We start from the raw sequence: 21,315 nt of genomic DNA, 5'->3' as shown, positions 1-21,315 counted from the left end.
CTCTGTAATGTTGCTCCAGCCCATAAATCTAAGCAAGAATATTCCCATTCACTGACAACCAGCAGAGATCTTGAAAATGCACAAACCAGAAAAACCCATCTAAGATTCCGACACAGGCTGGTTTTGTAGTGATGTTATGCAGAGGGTCTAAAAATTGTGCCTATACTGACACACTGTAACAAGCCTTCAGCTCTGTGAGCAGGACTAAGGATGGAGGCAAGCACAGAGCAGTCAGCAAATCTATGGTCAAACTGACGGAAACCATGATTCGGATTGTTATCCGTGACGCTGCTGATATTGCAGCTTAGGACTGGATGGAGGATGTAAAAAAATGAATATTTCCATTCACTGACAGCAAGAGAACGGTGAGACACTGATGGAGATCTTATCTACATAAACCATTGCGTCACCTCTCTCCAGTCCGGTGATCTGGTTTTTCAGCGTCTCTCTCTGCTGCTCCACCTCAATCTTCTGCTCCTCCATCTGCCGGTATTTCCTCTGGATGGACTCTCGGACTTTGGAAAGTTTGGAGATCTCCTGCCGCATCTGGCTGATCTCATCTTCTCTAGACTGTGAACGGGAAAAAAGGAGACGAGATGAAGGGATGGAAACATCCCGCGCGGACAGGTGCCCCACGGATTAATACCATCGGGGGTCCTCTTCATCAGTAAGAAGGCTGGAAACCCCCTAAGATGCCCTATGATTAAGCTGAGCTTGGGCAGGAGCACAGGTACAACACTCTACCTGCTAAACACTGCCTCCGGACCCACCTCGGACCACCTGACAAAACTCTCAAGGGACGCGCAGGTTTTCTTGGGGAATATTTACAAAATGTCTCCCACCCAATTTGTGACCCCGCGGTATGGGACCATCTAAAGAAAAAAAAAAAAAACTAAAGTGAAAACTTTTTACCAACTTTATGTAAACTTATTGTTTGATTCTTCTTATTCTCAAGTTCACAACCCCCCCCCGGGAATCAGCTCTGATAAAATATACAAATATCGGAAATGACCCAATAAGTAAAATCTTGGATTACTGCTGATCAGGGAGAAGTAGAAATTTTTGGAAAAGATGTGTTTGTGCCCCGACTTTGGAGGTAAAAGTAACAAATTTTGGAGAAAGTTGTCGCACCGCGTCGCGTCCCCTAAGCGCTGTACAGAGCTGTGGAATATGTTGGTGCTATACAAAAAGACAATAGCATTTATCTACTTTACACCTTGTATTGTCAGCTGTTTGTTGCTATTTACCACAAGGGGTGTGGCTTACAGGAAAAAGAGGAGTGGCTTAATGGGGAATGGAGGTGTGGTTTAATGTGAAAGGATGTGTGTCATCATGGGAAAGAGAACAAAGGGTTTATATTGAAAAAGAGGCGTGTCCTTGAGTGAGGAGGTGTGACAGAGAAAAAAGGTGTAGTTTAGATGGTAAAGAGGTGTGGCTCACAAGGTAAAGAGGTGTGGCTTTATAGAAAGAGGTGTGGCTTGTTTAGAAGAGAAGAGGTGTGGCTTAGAAAGTAAAGAGATGTAGATTAGAGGGTAAAGAGGTGTGGCTCTGAAGGTAAAGAGGTATGGCTTAGATGGTAAAGGGGTGTGGGTTAGGAGGTAAAGAGGTGTGGCTTAGATGGAAAAGAATGGTGGCTTACAATAAAAGATGTGTCTTATAAGGCAAAGGGGTGTGGCTTAGAAGAAAATAGGTGTGGCTTGGTAGAAAAGATGTGTAGCTTGGAAGAAAAGAGGTGTGTCAAAGAGAAAAAAAGGTGTGGCTTAAAACATGCAAAATTGTTAGGAGTCGGATTCCTGCGTTTACTCTGCAGGGATCCAGATCCTCACATTCTGCAGTCTCCTCCTATTTATCCACTGCAGAGGAGATTGCAGAGGAAATTCCCTTGCAGCAAATCTCTCCTGAGGCTAAGTCCTTCTATCCTCCTACTGAGCATGCTCATGGGACGATCTCCCATTGGAGATCGGGAGTCATGTGCTCAGGTCCCGCTCCAGTTCTCATTGGTCCATCTCAGAGATCTGGAAGCGTGCAGAAGGTCCCGGCTACTATAAAAGGCGCGCATGGCTGTTCCACCATGCGCTATTATAGTCATACTTGCTGCTGTGTGTATGAGGACGGATGTATGATTCTGGTGACTGACTCATTATGAAACCCCTTCCCTCTGATATTACGCATGTGAACAGGGACTGAGTTAGTATCAGCGCCAGCGCTCCTCTGCTGCAACATCCACAGCTGCTAGCATCCGACATTGCGCTTGCGCCTTGCCTTTGTCGTTTGGCGGCAGTGTCCACGCCGCGCTGCAGTAGCAGCCCTCCTTAGCGTTTGCAGTTGCAACGCTGCACACACGGTAGGTCTAGTCGGACGTAGTGCCGCCGTCTTGGGCTACTCCTGTGACCGGATACCGTGTGTGCGTTTTTTACTGAGTACTGTGACTACAACAGGCTCAGTTATTTGTGTTTGTACTTTTGGCATCTCCGTGAGTTTAACTGAGGTTGCTCTGCGCACCTGGGTGGAGTTTAACCCTGTGTGCAATGCCGCCATATTGCTCCTGCCACCACTTAGCAGCGGTTATTTCACCTAGTGCACGGTGGACCCCGAGCGGCGAACCTACTTTATATTTTTATTTAGTGCGTCGTTCCGCCGTTCCTAACACAAAATATCACCAAATTTTAGACCAAAAAGTGATACAAACAAAGCCAACCAAATAAAGGTAGATAAACTTTCGCAAGATGCAACATATTTATCATCTACTTGAGCCACTGCCATCAATTTTTGAGGATTTTCAGACATTATGCTGTTTTTTGGGGGGGCAGGGACCCTCATTTCAGACATCGTGCCAGACTCTCTACTGGCGTTGATGGGAGGCAGCTGTTGGTTCCAGAGGCGGTGCAAGAAATGTCAGCAACTTGATGACAGACTGATTGTGTTACCTTTAATTCCAGCTGCTTCTGCTGGTTCTCCTGGGTCAGCTGCTCGTTGGACAGAACGTGCTGCTCGTTCTCCTGCTGTAATTTGCTGTTTCGGACCTGGAACTGTTCTAGCTCTTTACCAACTCTCTCATTTAGGATCTACAAGAAATGTACAAAGGTCATTTATATGAAAGGAGTCAGCTGACAACTCAAAATTGATTTATACCATCCCCTCCACTAACAGAAATACAAACTTCATGCACTGATCCCAAGTTACACCCTGCACAATACTCAAGAGCTGCATTCTTGTAATTGTAAATAGCAACCATGTGAGAATAGTGAGCGCAGCTCTGGGGTATAATACAGGATATAACTCAGGATCAGTAATGTAATGTATGTACACAGTGACTGCACCAGCAGAATAGTGAGTGCAGCTCTGGGGTATAATACAGGATATAAGTCAGGATCAGTAATGTAATGTATGTACACAGTGAGTGCACCAGCAGAATAGTGAGTGCAGCTCTGGAGTATAATACAGGAGGTAACTCAGGATCAGTAATGTAATGTATGTACACAGTGACTGCACCAACAGAATAGTGAGTGCAGCTCTGGGGTATAATACAGGATGTAACTCAGGATCAGTAATGTATGTACTCAGTGACTGCACCAGCAGAATAGTGAGTGCAGCTCTGGAGTATAATACAGGATGTAACTCAGGATCAGTAATGTAATGTATGTACACAGTGAGTGCACTAGCAGACTAGTGAGTGCAGCTCTGGAGTATAATACAGGAGGTAACTCAGGATCAGTAATGTAATGTATGTACTCAGTGACTGCACCGGCAGAATAGTGAGCGCAGCTCTGGAGTATAATACAGGAGGTAACTCAGGATCAGTAATGTAATGTATGTACACAGTGACTGTACCAGCAGAATAGTGAGCGCAGCTATGGAGTATAATACAGAATGTAACTCAGGATCAGTAATGTAATGTATGTACACAGTGACTGCACCAGCAGAATAGTGAGTGCAGCTCTGGAGTATAATACAGGATGTAACTCAGGATCAGTAATGTAATGTATGTACACAGTGACTGCACCAGCAGAATAGTGAGTGCAGCTCTGGAGTATAATACAGGATGTAACTCAGCATCAGTAATGTAATGTATGTACACAGTGACTGCACCAGCAGAATAGTGAGTGCAGCTCCGGAGTATAATACAGGAGGTAACTCAGGATCAGTAATGTAATGTATGTACACAGTGACTGCACCAGAATAGTGAGTGCAGCTCTGGGGTATAATACAGGGTGTAACTCAGCATCAGTAATGTATGTACTCAGTGACTGCACCAGCAGAATAGTGAGTGCAGCTCTGGAGTATAATACAGGATGTAACTCAGGATCAGTAATGTAATGTATGTACACAGTGAGTGCACTAGCAGACTAGTGAGTGCAGCTCTGGAGTATAATACAGGAGGTAACTCAGGATCAGTAATGTAATGTATGTACTCAGTGACTGCACCGGCAGAATAGTGAGCGCAGCTCTGGAGTATAATACAGGATGTAACTCAGGATCAGTAATGTAATGTATGTACTCAGTGACTGCACCGGCAGAATAGTGAGTGCAGCTCTGGAGTGTAATACAGGATGTAACTCAGGATCAGTAATGTAATGTATGTACACAGTGACTGCACCAGCAGAATAGTGAGCGCAGCTCTGGGGTATAATACAGGATGTAACTCAGGATCAGTAATGTAATGTATGTACACATTGACTGCACCAGCAGAATAGTGAGTGCAGCTCTGGAGTGTAATACAGGATGTAACTCAGGATCAGTAATGTAATGTATGTACACAGTGACTGCACCAGCAGAATAGTGAGTGCAGCTCTGAAGTGTAATACAGGATGTAACTCAGGATCAGTAATGTAATGTATGTACACAGTGACTGCACCAGCAGAATAGTGAGTGCAGCTTTGGGATATAATACAGGATGTAACTCAGGATCAGTAATGTAATGTATGCACACAGTGACTGCACCAGCAGAATAGTGAGTGCAGCTCTGAAGTGTAATACAGGATGTAACTCAGGATCAGTAATGTAATGTATGTACTCAGTGACTGCACCAGCAGAATAGTGAGTGCAGCTCTGGAGAATAATACAGGATGTAACTCAGGATCAGTAATGTAATGTATGTACACAGTGACTGCACCAGCAGAATAGTGAGTGCAGCCCTGGAGTATAATACAGGAGGTAACTCAGGATCAGTAATGTAATGTATGTACACAGTGACTGCACCAGCAGAATAGTGAGTACAGCTCTGGAGTGTAATACAGGATGTAACTCAGGATCAGTAATGTATGCACACAGTGACTGCACCAGCAGAATAGTGAGTGCAGCTCTGAAGTGTAATACAGGATGTAACTCAGGATCAGTAATGTAATGTATGTACTCAGTGACTGCACCAGCAGAATAGTGAGTGCAGCTCTGGAGAATAATACAGGATGTAACTCAGGATCAGTAATGTAATGTATGTACACAGTGACTGCACCAGCAGAATAGTGAGTGCAGCCCTGGAGTATAATACAGGAGGTAACTCAGGATCAGTAATGTAATGTATGTACTCAGTGACTGCACCAGCAGAATAGTGAGTACAGCTCTGGAGTATAATACAGGAGGTAACTCAGGATCAGTAATGTATGTACTCAGTGACTGCACCAGCAGAATAGTGAGTGCAGCTATGGAGTATAATACAGGATGTAACTCAGGATCAGTAATGTAATGTATGTACACAGTGAGTGCACCAACAGAATAGTGAGTGCAGCTCTGGAGTATAATACAGGATGTAACTCAGGATCAGTAATGTATGTACTCAGTGACTGCACCAGCAGAATAGTGAGTGCAGCTCTGGAGTATAATACAGGATGTAACTCAGGATCAGTAATGTAATGTATGTACACAGTGAGTGCACCAGCAGACTAGTGAGTGCAGCTCTGGAGTATAATACAGGAGGTAACTCAGGATCAGTAATGTAATGTATGTACACAGTGAGTGCACCAGCAGAATAGTGAGTGCAGCTCTGGGGTATAATACAGGGTGTAACTCATGATCAGTAATGTAATGTATGTACACAGTGACTGTACCAGCAGAATAGTGAGTGCTAGAGTTGAGCGACTTTTGTTTTTTTAGGGTCGCGTTTCGTTTCGTGAAACCCGACTTTTCCAAAAGTCGGGTCGAGCAAGATCGTCCGATTATAGGGAAAAGTCGGGGTCATCCCGAAACACGAAACCCAATGTAAGTCAATGGGGAATAAAAGTCGGCAGTGAGAGGAGGACAGGAAACACACCTACAGTGCCCATTTGAATGCCAAAAGCATCAATTCTTCTTACTTAAGCTGGTCAACCTTAATTAACTTCATAATACAAGTTACGCACTGAAAAATGGGGGTTATTTGGCTAAAGTTGTGGGGGCTGGCTCCAGGTTTTCATGTGCCCTGGGCGAAAGAGCGCCCCTTTAACACATACCACAACTCATCATGCTCCGATACGGCAGAGAAATAGCGGTATAGTACAATGAAAAATACTTCACTTTTTACATCTCATGACGAGGCCCATCTATTTCTCCATACAGAATCATTGGTCCCATATAATGTTTGAAACAGTATATGATGAGCTCCACATAATGCTACAGTATATGTTGGTCCCCATGGATGAAGCTCCACTGTCTTATGGGCCCAAATAATGCTCCAAACATAATGGGCCCCATTTCTAATGCTCTAGTGTATAATGGGCCCTGTAAATGCTGCTCCAGTGTCTGATGTCCACCTTTGGAATGTTCCAGTGTATGGTGGGCCCCATCTATCATTCTCCAGAGTATAGTGCTCCCCAAAAATTGCTGTCCCAACATTGAAAACAATCAAATAAGTCTCCTCGCTAGGGAATCCCTGTACTTGTCTGGACTCCTCGTCGTCCCCATCTTCCATCTCACTGCACAGTATTTCAACCTTGCAAGTGCTGTGATCCTGAGCAAGCAGGGGGGGCCCACTCGTTGGCGACGGCACTGGCACAGGGCCCCTGATAGTACGGTGGTGTGTCTGATGGCGGGTGGGCCGAACCTGCACTTTCATCTGCAGCTTCCTCTTTGTCACCGTGTAAGATGGAACTGTATATGGGAAGGGTAACCTGAGTTTCATCAGGGTCAGATTCAGGCCGTGTAGCGTGCGAGGGGAATGTAGTGGTCTGGGTCAATGTACCAGCAGATTCATCGAGCAGTGGCTGGGCATCAGTGCACTTGTGTCGCCCCCAGGAGTACGGTCGCCACAGTGGCATTACCTTCTTCCTAGGGAGTGTGATGTCATGCTTGGGAGCAACGAACGATCTCTCTAGCAGGTTAACTGATTGGGCGGCGTTATTCCCACGAGTCATGACCCTCCAAACAGCGTTCATGAAGGCAAAGTGTTTGTTTTACGTGGGCAGTATGGTTGCAAAGCTGAACCTTAAAGGAATGTCCAGAAGGGCACCACCAGGAGTGGAGCCTACGGTTAAATTCGACTCCACCTGGGAAACCTCAACCATGCCAGCTACAGAACAGATGCACACATTGCAAGCTTAATTCCGTTAACGAACGAGACTCCGTCATGCCCCGCGGTCCGAGTCCGGCTTACTAGAGGGACACTTGAGGCTCTGGCACATGAGATTGGCCAATAACTGGTGTGTCATGCCCTTACATGTCCGTGGCTGCATGTGCGCTACACTGAAAAGGCCAGCGTTTGTCGCTTACAGGTGCAGATAACCCGCTGAACAACGTTAGTGATGGGGATCACTGATTACAATTATTACCCGCGAACAATGATTTCCCAGTAAGTGCAGGTCAACTGCAGTTCCGGAATTAGGCCTAACTGTCATTCCTGAAAAAATGAAAAACTTACGTGTGCAAACCACAGGTGCTGTAGCTTGCTTAACAGCTCGCCAGCCGTTCTCACGCCCAGTATGGATTACACGTGATTGCACAAAGGTGAGAAAGGGTACCGTATCCCCGAATAACATGTATGGATAGCGTACACATTCAAAATATATGTCTCAGGAGGCAGGCTCAGACGGTGTCAGGCCCAGTATGGATTTGACGGCCCAGATTACACAGCGGAGGAGCAGGGAGAGGTAAAGATTGCAAATGCTGGGGCCCTGCCCAAGCAAGGGGGGCCCACTCGTGGGCGTCGGTACTGGCACTGGGCCCCTCATAGTACAGCGGTGTGTCTGACGGCGGGTGTGCACCACCACCGTCAGAGACACTTGATTGCACTATGAGGGACCCTGTGCCAGTGCCCGCGCCCAAGAGTCGGCCTACCCACCTGTCCAGGGCAACGGCACTCGCACGGTGTCGTGCGCTAGGTGGTGACCCCGGCCATGGGGGGGGGAGGCAGCACAGTTAGGGAGTTTTAGAAAGTGGCATATGTTGATGTTGGACATTCAGCTGATGCAAAAGGCGAAATAGGTCAAGTCCCAGGAAGAGGTGGACCAAAGCAAGCCATTTTTCTGTCACCCTATGTGTCATCAGGGGAAGGTGGGACAAAATCCTTGGAAACCCATGCGTGGTTCATTTTAATGAAGGTTAGATCATCCACATTTTGGGTTGACAGACGGGTCCTTTTTTCTGTCAGGATTGATCCAGCTGCACTGAAGACTCTTTCCGATAGCACACTTGCAGCTGGACAAGCGAGCTCCTGTAAGGCATATTGGGCCAATTCAGGCCAGGTGTCCAGTTTAGCGGCCCAATAGTCAAAGGGGAATGACCTGTGTGGGAGAACATCGATATGGGAGGAAAAGTAGTTTGTAACCATAGTTGACAACTGCTGTCTCCTGTCACTTTCCATCGATGCAGTATTACCAGTTGTGTGAGCGGTATTTGAAAAATCAGTCCACAACATTGTCATGAAACCCCTGTCTCCAACGCCACTTCTGCTGTGTGCACCACGAACACCTCTGCCAAGCTGCCCCTGGCCCGTACGGCTCGTGTGAGAACCATCACCGCTGCTGTGTGCTGGGAATGCCTCAAGCAACCGATTTACCAGAGTTGCTTGTTTATTAGCCAATATTAGGTCAAGGTTCTCCTGTGGCATGATGTTTTGTAATTTGCCTTTATAGCGTGGATCCAGGATGCTGGCCAACCAGTAGTCGTCATCGTTCATCATTTTGGCAATGCGGGGGTCCCTTTTTAGGATCCGCAAGGCATAATCTGACATGTGGGCCAATGTTCCCGGTGTCAATGATGCACTGCGAGTGCTGGTTGGAGGAGCACTTTCTGGCAAATCCACATCCCTCCAGTCACGCACAAACCCTGTACCAGACCTTGCCACGCCAACATTTTCACTTGCCCCACGAGATGCATCCTCCTCCCCTAAGTAATCATCCCCATCATCATCCTCCTCCTCCTCCTCTTCTTCCTCCACCTCGTCCAGGAGAGGTCCCTGAGCAGACAATGGCTGAATGTCATCAAGGATTCCCTCCTCCTCTTCCTCCTCATCAACATTGGCTGCAGACGCCTGCTCCTTAAGGTGCGTCAAAGTTTGCATGAGCAGACGCATAAGTGGGATGCTCATGCTTAGGATGGCGTCGTCTGCGCTTACCAGCCGTGTGCATTCCTCAAAACACTGAAGGACTTTACAGAGGTCTTTCAGCTTCGACCACTGCACGCCTGTCAACTCCATGTCTGCTCTCAAAGTGCCTGGCCGTGTATCCTCCCACAAATGCATTATGGCCTGCCTCTGCTCGCACAGCCGCTCCACCATGTGCAGGGTGGAGTTCCACCTTGTTGCAATGTCGATAATGAGGCGGTGGTTGGGAAGGTGGAGCAATCGCTGCAGCTTCTGCATACGAACGGAGTGTACAGGCGACCGGCGGATGTGCGCGCACAGTCTTCGCACCTTCTGGAGCAGGGCTGTTAACTCCGGATAATTTTTGAGGAAGCACTGCACCACCAGGTTCAAGGTGTGAGCCAAGCAAGGTATGTGGCTGAGTTTTGAAAGGGCTATGGCTGCCACAAAATTACGGCCGTTATCACTAACTACCTTGCCTGCCTCAAGATGTACACTGCCCAGCCATGACTCAGTTTGTCGCTTCAAGAACTCGGCCAGCACCTCGGCGGTGTGTCTGTCTCCCAAACACATCATCTGCAACACAGCCTGCTGACGCTTTCCACTAGCTGCTCGATAGGGGGACACCTCGTGTGCAACAGTGGCAGCTGCAGATGGAGTGCTCGTACGACTGCGCTCTGTGGACGAGCTTTCGCTTCTGGAGGAGGAGGAGGAGGAGGAGGGTGGAACGCCTACAGCCAACTGTTTCCTATACCGTGGGCTAGGCAGCACTGTCCCACCACCGCTGTCCCCTGTGGACCCTGCATCCACCACATTAACCCAGTGCGCAGTGATGGACGCGTAACGGCCCTGGCCATGCCGACTGGACCATGCATCAGTTGTGAGGTGCACCTTTCCGCTCACTGACTGCTTGAGTGCATGGACAATGCGGTCTTTCACATGATGGTGGAGGGCTGGGATGGCTTTGCGAGAGAAGAAGTGGCGACTGGGTAGGTCATAGCGTGGTACTGCATAGGCCATGAGTTCGCGGAAAGCTGTGCTTTCCACCAACCGAAAGGGCATCATCTCAAACGAGATTAGTTTGGCAATGTGGGCGTTCAAACCCAGTGTACGCGGATGAGAGACTGAATACTTTCTTGACCTACTCATAGTGTCTGGGAGGGTGAGCTGGACTTGAGAGCTGCATATGGTGGAAGTAGCGGTGGACAGGGTGGACTGAGAGAGGGTTGATGATGGTGATGGAGTTGGTGTTCTTTCTGATGGCCTAGAATCAGTCTTTCATTGATATAACAGTGGGATTCCCTGACTGTTGTGGCCTTGCAACGACACCTCAACATTTGCTGCTGTGCTAACCGGTGGGCTTACAGTGGGGGAAACAATGTAGCGTTGATGACTACCTTCGTTGTGATCAGTTGCACATGTGGTACTTGAGGTTTGGTGTTGTGTCCACGCTTGCAAGTGCATGCTGGTTAAATGTCTAAGCATGCAACTGGTATTCAAATTTTTCAGATTTTTCCCTCGGCTAAAGGTCTTTGCGCACTTCTTACAGATAACCTTGGCCTGATCATGAGGATTTTGTTCAAAAAAGTGCCACACTGCACTCTTCCTACTTTGGCAGACATTTTGCGGCCTAGCACGCTGTGATCTTTTGACCCTCTGGACAAGCTGTCCAGCAACTCTTTTGATGTTTGGAACCTGTCTTTGGAGTGCTCCGGGCCTGGCAGATAACAGCTGTTGCGATGTCGATGTCTGCTGTGGATGCTCCTCATCTGAGCTATTGGAAGCAGCACCCTCTTCCCCCAATGGATGCCAATCTGGGTCAACAACTGGGTCATCCATCACCTCCTCTTCTATGTCATGTGCACCTTCCTCTGTGTCACCGTGTATGGTGGTATAGTGTGCGGGAAGGGGCACCTGAGTCTCATCAGGGTCAGAATCTGGCTCTGTACACTGCGAGGACAATGTAGTGCTCTGAGTGAATGTACCAGCAGAATCATCCATCAGCGGCTGTGCATCAGTGCACTCCATGTCAGATTCATCTTGGCCTGGGTAATTCACCATTTCACTTGATAATCCAGGCATGGTATGTGAAAACAGCTCCATGGAGTAATCAGTAGTATGGCCTGCGTCATCCTTCAATCTTGGTTGGGGTGAAGGACACAAGGAAAGGTGTGGTTCATGAACATGAGCCTCCAATGACGACTCAGTGCTTTTACTTTTTACAACTGAAGAAGAGGAGGCGATAGAGCTGGAGGCTGAGTCAGCAATGTAAGACAAAACTTTTTCCTGATGCTCTGGCTTTAAAAGCGGTTTGCCAACTCCTAGAAAACTAAGCGTTCGAGGCCTTATGTAGCCAGACGATGACGCAGGCTCAACACCTCCTGCATTCGGTCCTATTTTGCTCTTGCCACTACCATCAGATCCACCACCAACACCATCATTACCAGCTGCCAACCCCCGCCCAATTCCACGGCCTCTTCCACCAGCCTTCCTCATTTTTGGTAGAAATGTAGACAAAATCCAACAAACTATATAGTATGTAAAACAAGGTACAAGGTGTCTATAGGACAGGGGAGATTTTGAATTTCTGCACACACTTTTGGACACTGGACACTTTTGGATTGTGTGAGGCCCACTGATATCTGAGCGCTATGTGACAGGCTCGATGGCACAGCTGTGACCTAAGTGACTAGAGGATAAGGGAGATTTTGAATCTCTGCACACACTTTTGGACACTGGACACTTTTGGATTGTGTGAGGCCCAATGAATATCTGAGCGCTATGTGACAGGCTCGATGGCACAGCTGTGACCTAAGTGACTAGAGGATAAGTGAGATTTTGAATCTCTGCACACACTTTTGGACACTGGACACTTTTGGATTGTGTGAGGCCCACTGATATCTGAGCGCTATGTGACAGGCTTGATGGCACAGCTGTGACCTAAGTGACTAGAGGATAAGTGAGATTTTGAATCTCTGCACACACTTTTGGACACTGGACACTTTTGGATTGTGTGAGGCCCAATGAATATCTGAGCGCTATGTGACAGGCTCGATGGCACAGCTGTGACCTAAGTGACTAGAGGATAAGTGAGATTTTGAATCTCTGCACACACTTTTGGACACTGGACACTTTTGGATTGTGTGAGGCCCACTGAATATCTGAGCGCTATGTGACAGGCTCGATGGCACAGCTGTGACCTAAGTGACTAGAGGATAAGTGAGATTTTGAATCTCTGCACACACTTTTGGACACTGGACACTTTTGGATTGTGTGAGGCCCAATGAATATCTGAGCGCTATGTGACTGGCTCGATGGCACAGCTGTGACCTAAGTGACTAGAGGATAAGTGAGATTTTGAATCTCTGCACACACTTTTGGACACTGGACACTTTTGGATTGTGTGAGGCCCACTGATATCTGAGCGCTATGTGACAGGCTCGATGGCACAGCTGTGACCTAAGTGACTAGAGGATAAGTGAGATTTTGAATCTGTGCACACACTTTTGGACACTGGACACTTTTGGATTGTGTGAGGCCCACTGATATCTGAGCGCTATGTGACAGGCTTGATGGCACAGCTGTGACCTAAGTGACTAGAGGATAAGTGAGATTTTGAATCTCTGCACACACTTTTGGACACTGGACACTTTTGGATTGTGTGAGGCCCAATGAATATCTGAGCGCTATGTGACAGGCTCGATGGCACAGCTGTGACCTAAGTGACTAGAGGATAAGTGAGATTTTGAATCTCTGCACACACTTTTGGACACTGGACACTTTTGGATTGTGTGAGGCCCACTGAATATCTGAGCGCTATGTGACAGGCTCGATGGCACAGCTGTGACCTAAGTGACTAGAGGATAAGTGAGATTTTGAATCTCTGCACACACTTTTGGACACTGGACACTTTTGGATTGTGTGAGGCCCACTGATATCTGAGCGCTATGTGACAGGCTTGATGGCACAGCTGTGACCTAAGTGACTAGAGGATAAGTGAGATTTTGAATCTCTGCACACACTTTTGGACACTGGACACTTTTGGATTGTGTGAGGCCCAATGAATATCTGAGCGCTATGTGACAGGCTCGATGGCACAGCTGTGACCTAAGTGACTAGAGGATAAGTGAGATTTTGAATCTCTGCACACACTTTTGGACACTGGACACTTTTGGATTGTGTGAGGCCCACTGATATCTGAGCGCTATGTGACAGGCTCGATGGCACAGCTGTGACCTAAGTGACTAGAGGATAAGGGAGATTGGATTGCTTTTAAAAAAAGCAGTTTGCGGAGCAGTGGGTAAACAGCAATGCCAGCCTGTCAGGAAGCCTTAAAAGGCAGCCCAACAACCAACACCACTGATACACCACAATATAGCCTTCCCTTGCACTGCACACACAGTGACTGGTGTGTTGTGCAGGCCAAATTGCTATCAGCAGCAGAAGCAGTTTTTTTTTCTTCTCAGCAGGACAAAAAAAAAAATTGGGATTGCTTTTAAAAAAGCAGTTTGAGGCCCAATGAATATCTGAGCGCTATGTGACAGGCTCGATGGCACAGCTGTGACCAAAGTGACTAGAGGATAAGGGAGATTGGATTGCTTTTAAAAAAGCAGTTTGCGGAGCAGTGGGTAAACAGCAATGCCAGCCTGTCAGGAAGCCTTAAAAGGCAGCCCAACAACCAACACCACTGATACACCACTATATAGCCTCCCCTTGCACTGCACACACAGTGACTGGTGTGTTGTGCAGGCCAAATCGCTAGCAGCAGAAGCAGTTTTTTGGTCTTCTTCCCTGCCTAACGCTCTCCCTACAGAATCAGCAACAACCTCTCCCTATACTGAGATCGGCAGAAGTAAGATGGCGGTCGGCGTGCACGCCCTTTTATACCCCCTGTGACGCCCACCAAAGCAAGCCAATCACTTGCATGCCCTTCTGAAAGATGGTGGTGACCCGTGCCTATGTCATCACGTTGCCCACAGTGTCCGTGGATCCTGATTGGCTGAAAAAGAGCGCAAAACAAACTTTTGAAACGCGACTTTGGCACGTAAGTCGCCGACCTCGTGGCCGACCTCATCCTAGGGTCGGGTTTCGTTCATGAAACCCGACTTTGCCAAAAGTCGGCGACTTTTGAATTTTTTCGACCCGTTTCGCTCAACTCTAGTGAGTGTAGCTCTGGGGTATAATACAGGAGGTAACTCAGGATCAGTAATGTAATGTATGTACACAGTGACTGCACCAGCAGAACAGTGAGTGCAGCTCTGGGGTATAATACAGGGTGTAACTCAGGATCAGTAATGTAATGTATGTACTCAGTGACTGCACCGGCAGAATAGTGAGCGCAGCTCTGGAGTACAATACAGGAGGTAACTCAGGATCAGTAATGTAATGTATGTACACAGTGACTGCACCAGCAGAATAGTGAGTGCAGCTCTGGAGTGTAATACAGGATGTAACTCAGGATCAGTAATGTAATGTATGTACACAGTGACTGCACCAGCAGAATAGTGAGTGCAGCTCTGAAGTGTAATACAGGATGTAACTCAGGATCAGTAATGTAATGTATGTACACAGTGACTGCACCAGCAGAATAGTGAGTGCAGCCCTGGAGTATAATACAGGAGGTAACTCAGGATCAGTAATGTAATGTATGTACACAGTGACTGCACCAGCAGAATAGTGAGTGCAGCTCTGGAGTATAATACAGGAGGTAACTCAGGATCAGTAATGTAATGTATGCACACAGTGACTGCACCAGCAGAATAGTGAGTGCAGCTCTGAAGTGTAATACAGGATGTAACTCAGGATCAGTAATGTAATGTATGCACACAGTGACTGCACCAGCAGAATAGTGAGTGCAGCCCTGGAGTATAATACAGGAGGTAACTCAGGATCAGTAATGTAATGTATGTACACAGTGACTGCACCAGCAGAATAGTGAATGCAGCTCTGGAGTGTAATACAGGATGTAACTCAGGATCAGTAATGTATGCACACAGTGACTGCACCAGCAGAATAGTGAGTGCAGCTCTGAAGTGTAATACAGGATGTAACTCAGGATCAGTAATGTAATGTATGTACACAGAGACTGCACCAGCAGAATAGTGAGTGCAGCTCTGGAGTATAATACAGGATGTAACTCAGGATCAGTAATGTAATGTATGTACACAGAGACTGCACCAGCAGAATATTGAGTACAGCTCTGGAGTATAATACAGGAGGTAACTCAGGATCAGTAATGTAATGTATGTTCACAGTGACTGCACCAGTAGAATAGTTAGTGCAGCTCTGGGGTATAATACAGGGTGTAACTCAGCATCAGTAATGTAATGTATGTACTCAGTGACAGCACCAGCAGAATAGTGAGCGCAGCTCTGGAGTATAATACAGGATGTAACTCAGGATCAGTAATGTAATGTATGTACACAGTGAGTGCACCAGCAGAATAGTGAGTGCAGCCCTGGAGTATAATACAGGAAGTAACTCAGGATCAGTAATGTAATGTATGTACTCAGTGACTGCACCAGCAGAATAGTGAGTGCAGCTCTGGAGTATAATACAGGAGGTAACTCAGGATCAGTAATGTATATACACAGTGACTGCACCAACAGAATAGTGAGTGCAGCTCTGGGGTATAATACAGGATGTAACTCAGGATCAGTAATGTATGTACTCAGTGACTGCACCAGCAGAATAGTGAGTGCAGCTCTGGAGTATAATACAGGATGTAAGTCAGGATCAGTAATGTAATGTATGTACACAGAGACTGCACCAGCAGAATAGTGAGTGCAGCTCTGGAGTATAATACAGGAGGTAACTTAGGATCAGTAATGTAATGTATGTACACAGTGACTGCACCAGCAGAACAGTGAGTGCAGCTCTGGGGTATAATACAGGGTGTAACTCAGGATCAGTAATGTAATGTATGTACTCAGTGACTGCACCGGCAGAATAGTGAGCGCAGCTCTGGAGTATAACACAGGAGGTTACTCAGGATCAGTAATGTAATGTATGTACACAGTGACTGCACCAGCAGAATAGTGAGTGCAGCTCTGGAGTATAATACAGGATGCAACTCAGGATCAGTAATGTAATGTATGTACACAGTGAGTGCACCAGCAGAATAGTGAGTGCAGCCCTGGAGTATAATACAGGAGGTAACTCAGGATCAGTAATGTAATGTATGTACTCAGTGACTGCACCAGCAGAATAGTGAGTGCAGCTCTGGAGTATAATACAGGAGGTAACTCAGGATCAGTAATGTAATGTATGTACACAGTGAGTGCACCAACAGAATAGTGAGTGCAGCTCTGGGGTATAATACAGGATGTAACTCAGGATCAGTAATGCATGTACTCAGTGACTGCACCAGCAGAATAGTGAGTGCAGCTCTGGAGTATAATACAGGATGTAACTCAGGATCAGTAATGTAATGTATGTACACAGTGAGTGCACCAGCAGACTAGTGAGTGCAGCTCTGGAGTATAATACAGGAGGTAACTCAGGATCAGTAATGTAATGTATGTACACAGTGACTGCACCAGCAGAACAGTGAGTGCAGCTCTGGGGTATAATACAGGGTGTAACTCAGGATCAGTAATGTAATGTATGTACTCAGTGACTGCACCGGCAGAAAAGTGAGCGCACCTCTGGAGTATAATACAGGAGGTAACTCAGGATCAGTAATGTAATGTATGTGCACAGTGACTGTACTAGCAGAATAGTGAGCGCAGCTCTGGAGTATAATACAGAAGGTAACTCAGGATCAGTAATGTAATGTATGTACACAGTGACTGCACCAGCAGAATAGTGAGTGCAGCTCTGGAGTGTAATACAGGATGTAACTCAGGATCAGTAATGTAATGTATGTACACAGTGACTGCACCAGCAGAATAGTGAGCGCAGCTCTGGGGTATAATACAGGATGTAACTCAGGATCAGTAATGTAATGTATGTACACAGTGACTGCACCAGCAGAATAGTGAGTGCAGCTCTGGAGTGTAATACAGGATGTAACTCAGGATCAGTAATGTAATGTACGGTATGTACACAGTGACTGCACCAGCAGAATAGTGAGTGCAGCTGTGGAGTGTAATTCAGGAAGTACGGTAACTCAGGATCAGTACTGTTATATACAGTACAGAAGACAGTACTGCAGAGAGAACTACACAACTTGAAGACTTAATTACATTGCGCCCTTCATCCTTGAGCGTTCTCTGCCAGATTAAAGATCATCTCTTTCCTGCATCTCCAAACTAAAATCGAGTTTTGGAGCAGCTGGCGGATGAATATTTAATGCACATTCGCCCAGCGCGGGCTGCCTGTCATTCTAATCATTGTAGATGAGAGTGCGGCGTGGACGGGCGCTGCCAGCTGTAGGGCGAGGAGCAAAGTGTGAGCTCGTCCTCTGCTGTAATCTTCCCGCTGCATTTGGCTGTAATTAGTGATCTTTACTGACGCACTCACAATAATTAGAGCGATAATTGCTAACATTTGTTCTGTAAAGTTTATCAACAGCGACCTGGGTGCTCTCTATCCCTCTTACAGGGCCCTCAAGTCTAGATTTATATTCCTCGGCTGTATATGCCTCGTGTCGTTAAAGTAAGTATGAGAAATACTTCTAGTAATAAATATATTCAGATTTTACATCTTTTAATGAGGTTTTGTAACCAATGAAAGATCCAGACTCGTTTAAGTAAAACTTTCTGCTGTGTGTAGTTCAGCTCCCGCCAGGGGGTATTGGGTCTGCGCACGATATAAGGAGGCGATCCCAAAATCCAAATTCATGTAGTACAATAAGATCCCAAACGCTATTATAAACCACGCTGTTTCGTTTCCGAATCTGTAACACTGTGACTGGGCAGCGTTCCTTCGCCATTTCTCTGCCTACATCCCTAACCTGCACCCTATAAGTGGCCCCATTCAGCCCTATATCAGTACTGGTAAAGGTGCATTTACACCTGCTGACCGTAGCCGTTCAGCACTCGTTTATTGGCTGATAGACAGCATTTTGCTCCTTTGTTGGGTGATTGTCGTCAGTGGTTACACAAATCGATAATCGCCACTTATTCCCAAGGTCTCCTTGTTCCAGAGACAGATGTTACCATGGACCTCAGTTCCCTGTAATTCTCTGTTGCTTTCTAATGGCTGTAAATATAGTCTTCCGCAAGTTCCCAGTCACTCTTCTTCCCCCTCTGCCAGTTGTGATTATAGTCTGGAGTAAGCACCCAGTCCATTTCCTTCCCCTTCTGGGAGATGAAAAAAACGTTACCAGGAAGTTCACAGTCAGTATTTTGTACTCCCAGGGGACTGTAAATATAACCCTATAACCCTAAATAGTTCCCTGGTCAATCTCTGTCCGCCTCTAGCAGATGCAAACATAGTCCCCAGTATATCTCAAGTCAATCTCCTTCCCCCTCTGACAACTGGAAATACAGCCCCAGTAAGATCCAAGTCGGTACTATTCCCCTCATTGGACAGTTGATAAAATCTTCAGTATGTTCCCAGTCAGTGTCCTTCCCCTGTAAAGTGGATGTAAAGTTCCCAGTTCTGCTTCCTCCCTCGTGTGGAACTGTAAATATAGTCCCTAGTAAGTTCAATCAGTCTCTTCCCTCCTTCATCAGCTATAAATAGTCACTGTCAATCTCCTTACACCTCTGGAAGCTGGAAATATGGTGCTCAGAAAGTTCTCAGTTGGGACTCCTCTCCCCTATATGGGCTAAAAATAAAATCCTTATAAAGTTCCCAATTAGTCTACTTCCACCTCTGACAGCAGTAAAGATTCCAGTCAATCTCCTTCTCCATCTGACAGCTGTAAATATATCCTTCAGTAATATGCTTTAAAAAGGTGAACCTTATAAATTGGTTTTCTGGGATTATGGACAAGCCATCGCTACTAGAGTCCCCGCTGAGGACCAGTCTATTTTTTTTTACCTTTCTGCCCCTTTCCACTCCTGCTGCGTTTGCTATTTTTGTTCTCATTAGTTATGTCTTTAACTTTTTTTTTTCACTTTTGCACATCAAGGACAAAAACCTTGGGGCGTCCTTACCTTGTGCTCCTTCAGCTGCTGCTCCAGCTTCTGCAGCTCCTCTTTGTTCTTCTGCAGCGTCTGCTGTAGGGTCTTGAGCTCGGTCTGCTTGCTGTCCAGCTCGGTCTGGACATTCCTTAGATCTTTCTCTAGCTTTTCCTTCTTACGAGCTTCCCGGGAAGCTTCGTTCTCACGCACTTGGATTTCTTGCTGGAACTAGAAAGAGGAGAAGATGCAGATTTTCAATCAGATGATAAAGTCACAGACATGTAGAGGGGGTACAGAAGGCGAGATGTCAGGGGGTGGTTTCACCAGGACAACCCCTATCATTACTTATAAGGGTATTTGGGCGGTTGTACCCCGTGTCGCCGGCCTCACCTGTGCAATGTTCTGTTCGGCCTCATCTTTTAGCCTCTCCGTCTCCTGTTGCTGATTGGCTGCTTGCACGAGGTTCTCCCGCAGCTTCACCACCTCAGCAAGGAGCTGGTCTCGCTCTTTGGTCAGTTCCTCCTTGATGTTTAGTAGATCATTTAGACTGTAGACAGATAGTCATATTAATGGAGACTCAGTTACCTAGATATAGGCCGATATCTAACGGTTAATTCAGACCGGCACAAACCCAACCAGTCCAATGCTTGTTATAGAGGAGACCTGGGGCCAAGCCCAGAGATAGTGGGCGCCACCAATCACTATCTACTGATGGTCAGTGCCTGTGCTAAGGTACGAGCCTCGGACAGAATCGGGAGCGATGACCACATTCTGTCACATTCATACACCATACACACAGAGAATTATGGGGGTCTTGCCTGTGCTCTTGGCCCACAGACATTCCGGACCCCTGCTCAACCAGTTTGGTCAGATTGTTGATTTCCTCCTTCAGTAATTGAATGGTTTCTTTTGCCTTCTGTTCCTTCTCGTAGGCCGTATCCACCATCTTCCAAGCCTTCTCTATCTCCTGAGAAACAAGACACAGAAGATGAACGGGGAGAACCGTGAGCAAGAACCCATAATCTCCACACATAATCTCCAGTATATAACCTGTGCTCTTCATACATCTCTGCCCTAATCTCCTGATACCTCCCCACATAACCTCCAGTATATAATCTGTCCTCTCCATTCCTCTTTGTCCCAATCTCCTGATACCTCCCCACATAATCTCCAGTATATAACCTGTCCTCTCCATACATCTCTGTCCTAATCTCCTGACACCTCTCCACACATAATCTCCAGTATATAACCTGTCCTCTCCATACATCTATGTCCTCATCTCCTGATACCTCTCCACACATAATCTCCAGTATATAACCTGTCCTCTCCATACATCTATGTCCTCATCTCCTGATACCTCCCCACACATAATCCCCAGTATATAACCTGTCCTCTCCATACATGTCTGTCCTAATCTCCTGATACCTCCCCACACATAATCCCCAGTATATACCCTGTCCTCTCCATACATCTCAGTCCAAATCTGCTTATTCCTCCTCAAATATAATCTCCATTATATACAGTTGTGGCCAAAAGTATTGACACCCCTGCAATTCTGGCAGATAATACTCAGTTTCTTCCTGAAAATAATTGCAAACACAAATTCTTTGTTATTATTATCTTCATTTAATTTGTCTTAAATGAAAAAGCACAAAAGAGAATGAAGCAAAAAGCAAAACATTGATCATTTCACACAACACTCCCAAAATGGGCCAGACAAAAGTATTGGCACCCTCAGCCTAATACTTGGTTGCACAACCTTTAGCCAAAATAACTGCGACCAACCGCTTCCGGTAACCATCAATGAGTTTC

The 21,315-nt window shown here is 46.5% G+C and overlaps 1 protein-coding gene across 2 annotated transcripts in view; it reads right to left on the bottom strand.

Moving 5' to 3' along the window:
* CFAP58 (cilia and flagella associated protein 58) overlaps positions 1-21,315 on the bottom strand; it is a 96,761-nt gene that overhangs the window by 51,362 nt on the left and 24,084 nt on the right. For both annotated transcript variants that reach the window (XM_073553064.1, XM_073553063.1), the window contains exons 3-7: positions 20,322-20,470; positions 19,894-20,050; positions 19,537-19,731; positions 2,928-3,065; positions 411-570 (exon numbers count right to left, since the gene is read on the bottom strand). In XM_073553064.1, coding sequence (XP_073409165.1) covers positions 411-570; positions 2,928-3,065; positions 19,537-19,731; positions 19,894-20,050; positions 20,322-20,470 — 799 coding nt within the window. The remainder of the gene's footprint in view (positions 1-410; positions 571-2,927; positions 3,066-19,536; positions 19,732-19,893; positions 20,051-20,321; positions 20,471-21,315) is intronic.

Source organism: Dendrobates tinctorius, unplaced genomic scaffold, assembly GCF_039654945.1.
Source record: "Dendrobates tinctorius isolate UK_male_01 unplaced genomic scaffold, ASM3965494v1 ptg000196l, whole genome shotgun sequence".
In the NCBI taxonomy this organism is placed as follows: Eukaryota; Metazoa; Chordata; class Amphibia; order Anura; family Dendrobatidae; genus Dendrobates; species Dendrobates tinctorius.
The sequence above is the reverse complement of the archived record's forward strand: the minus strand, read 5'-3'. Positions and strand labels throughout refer to the sequence as shown.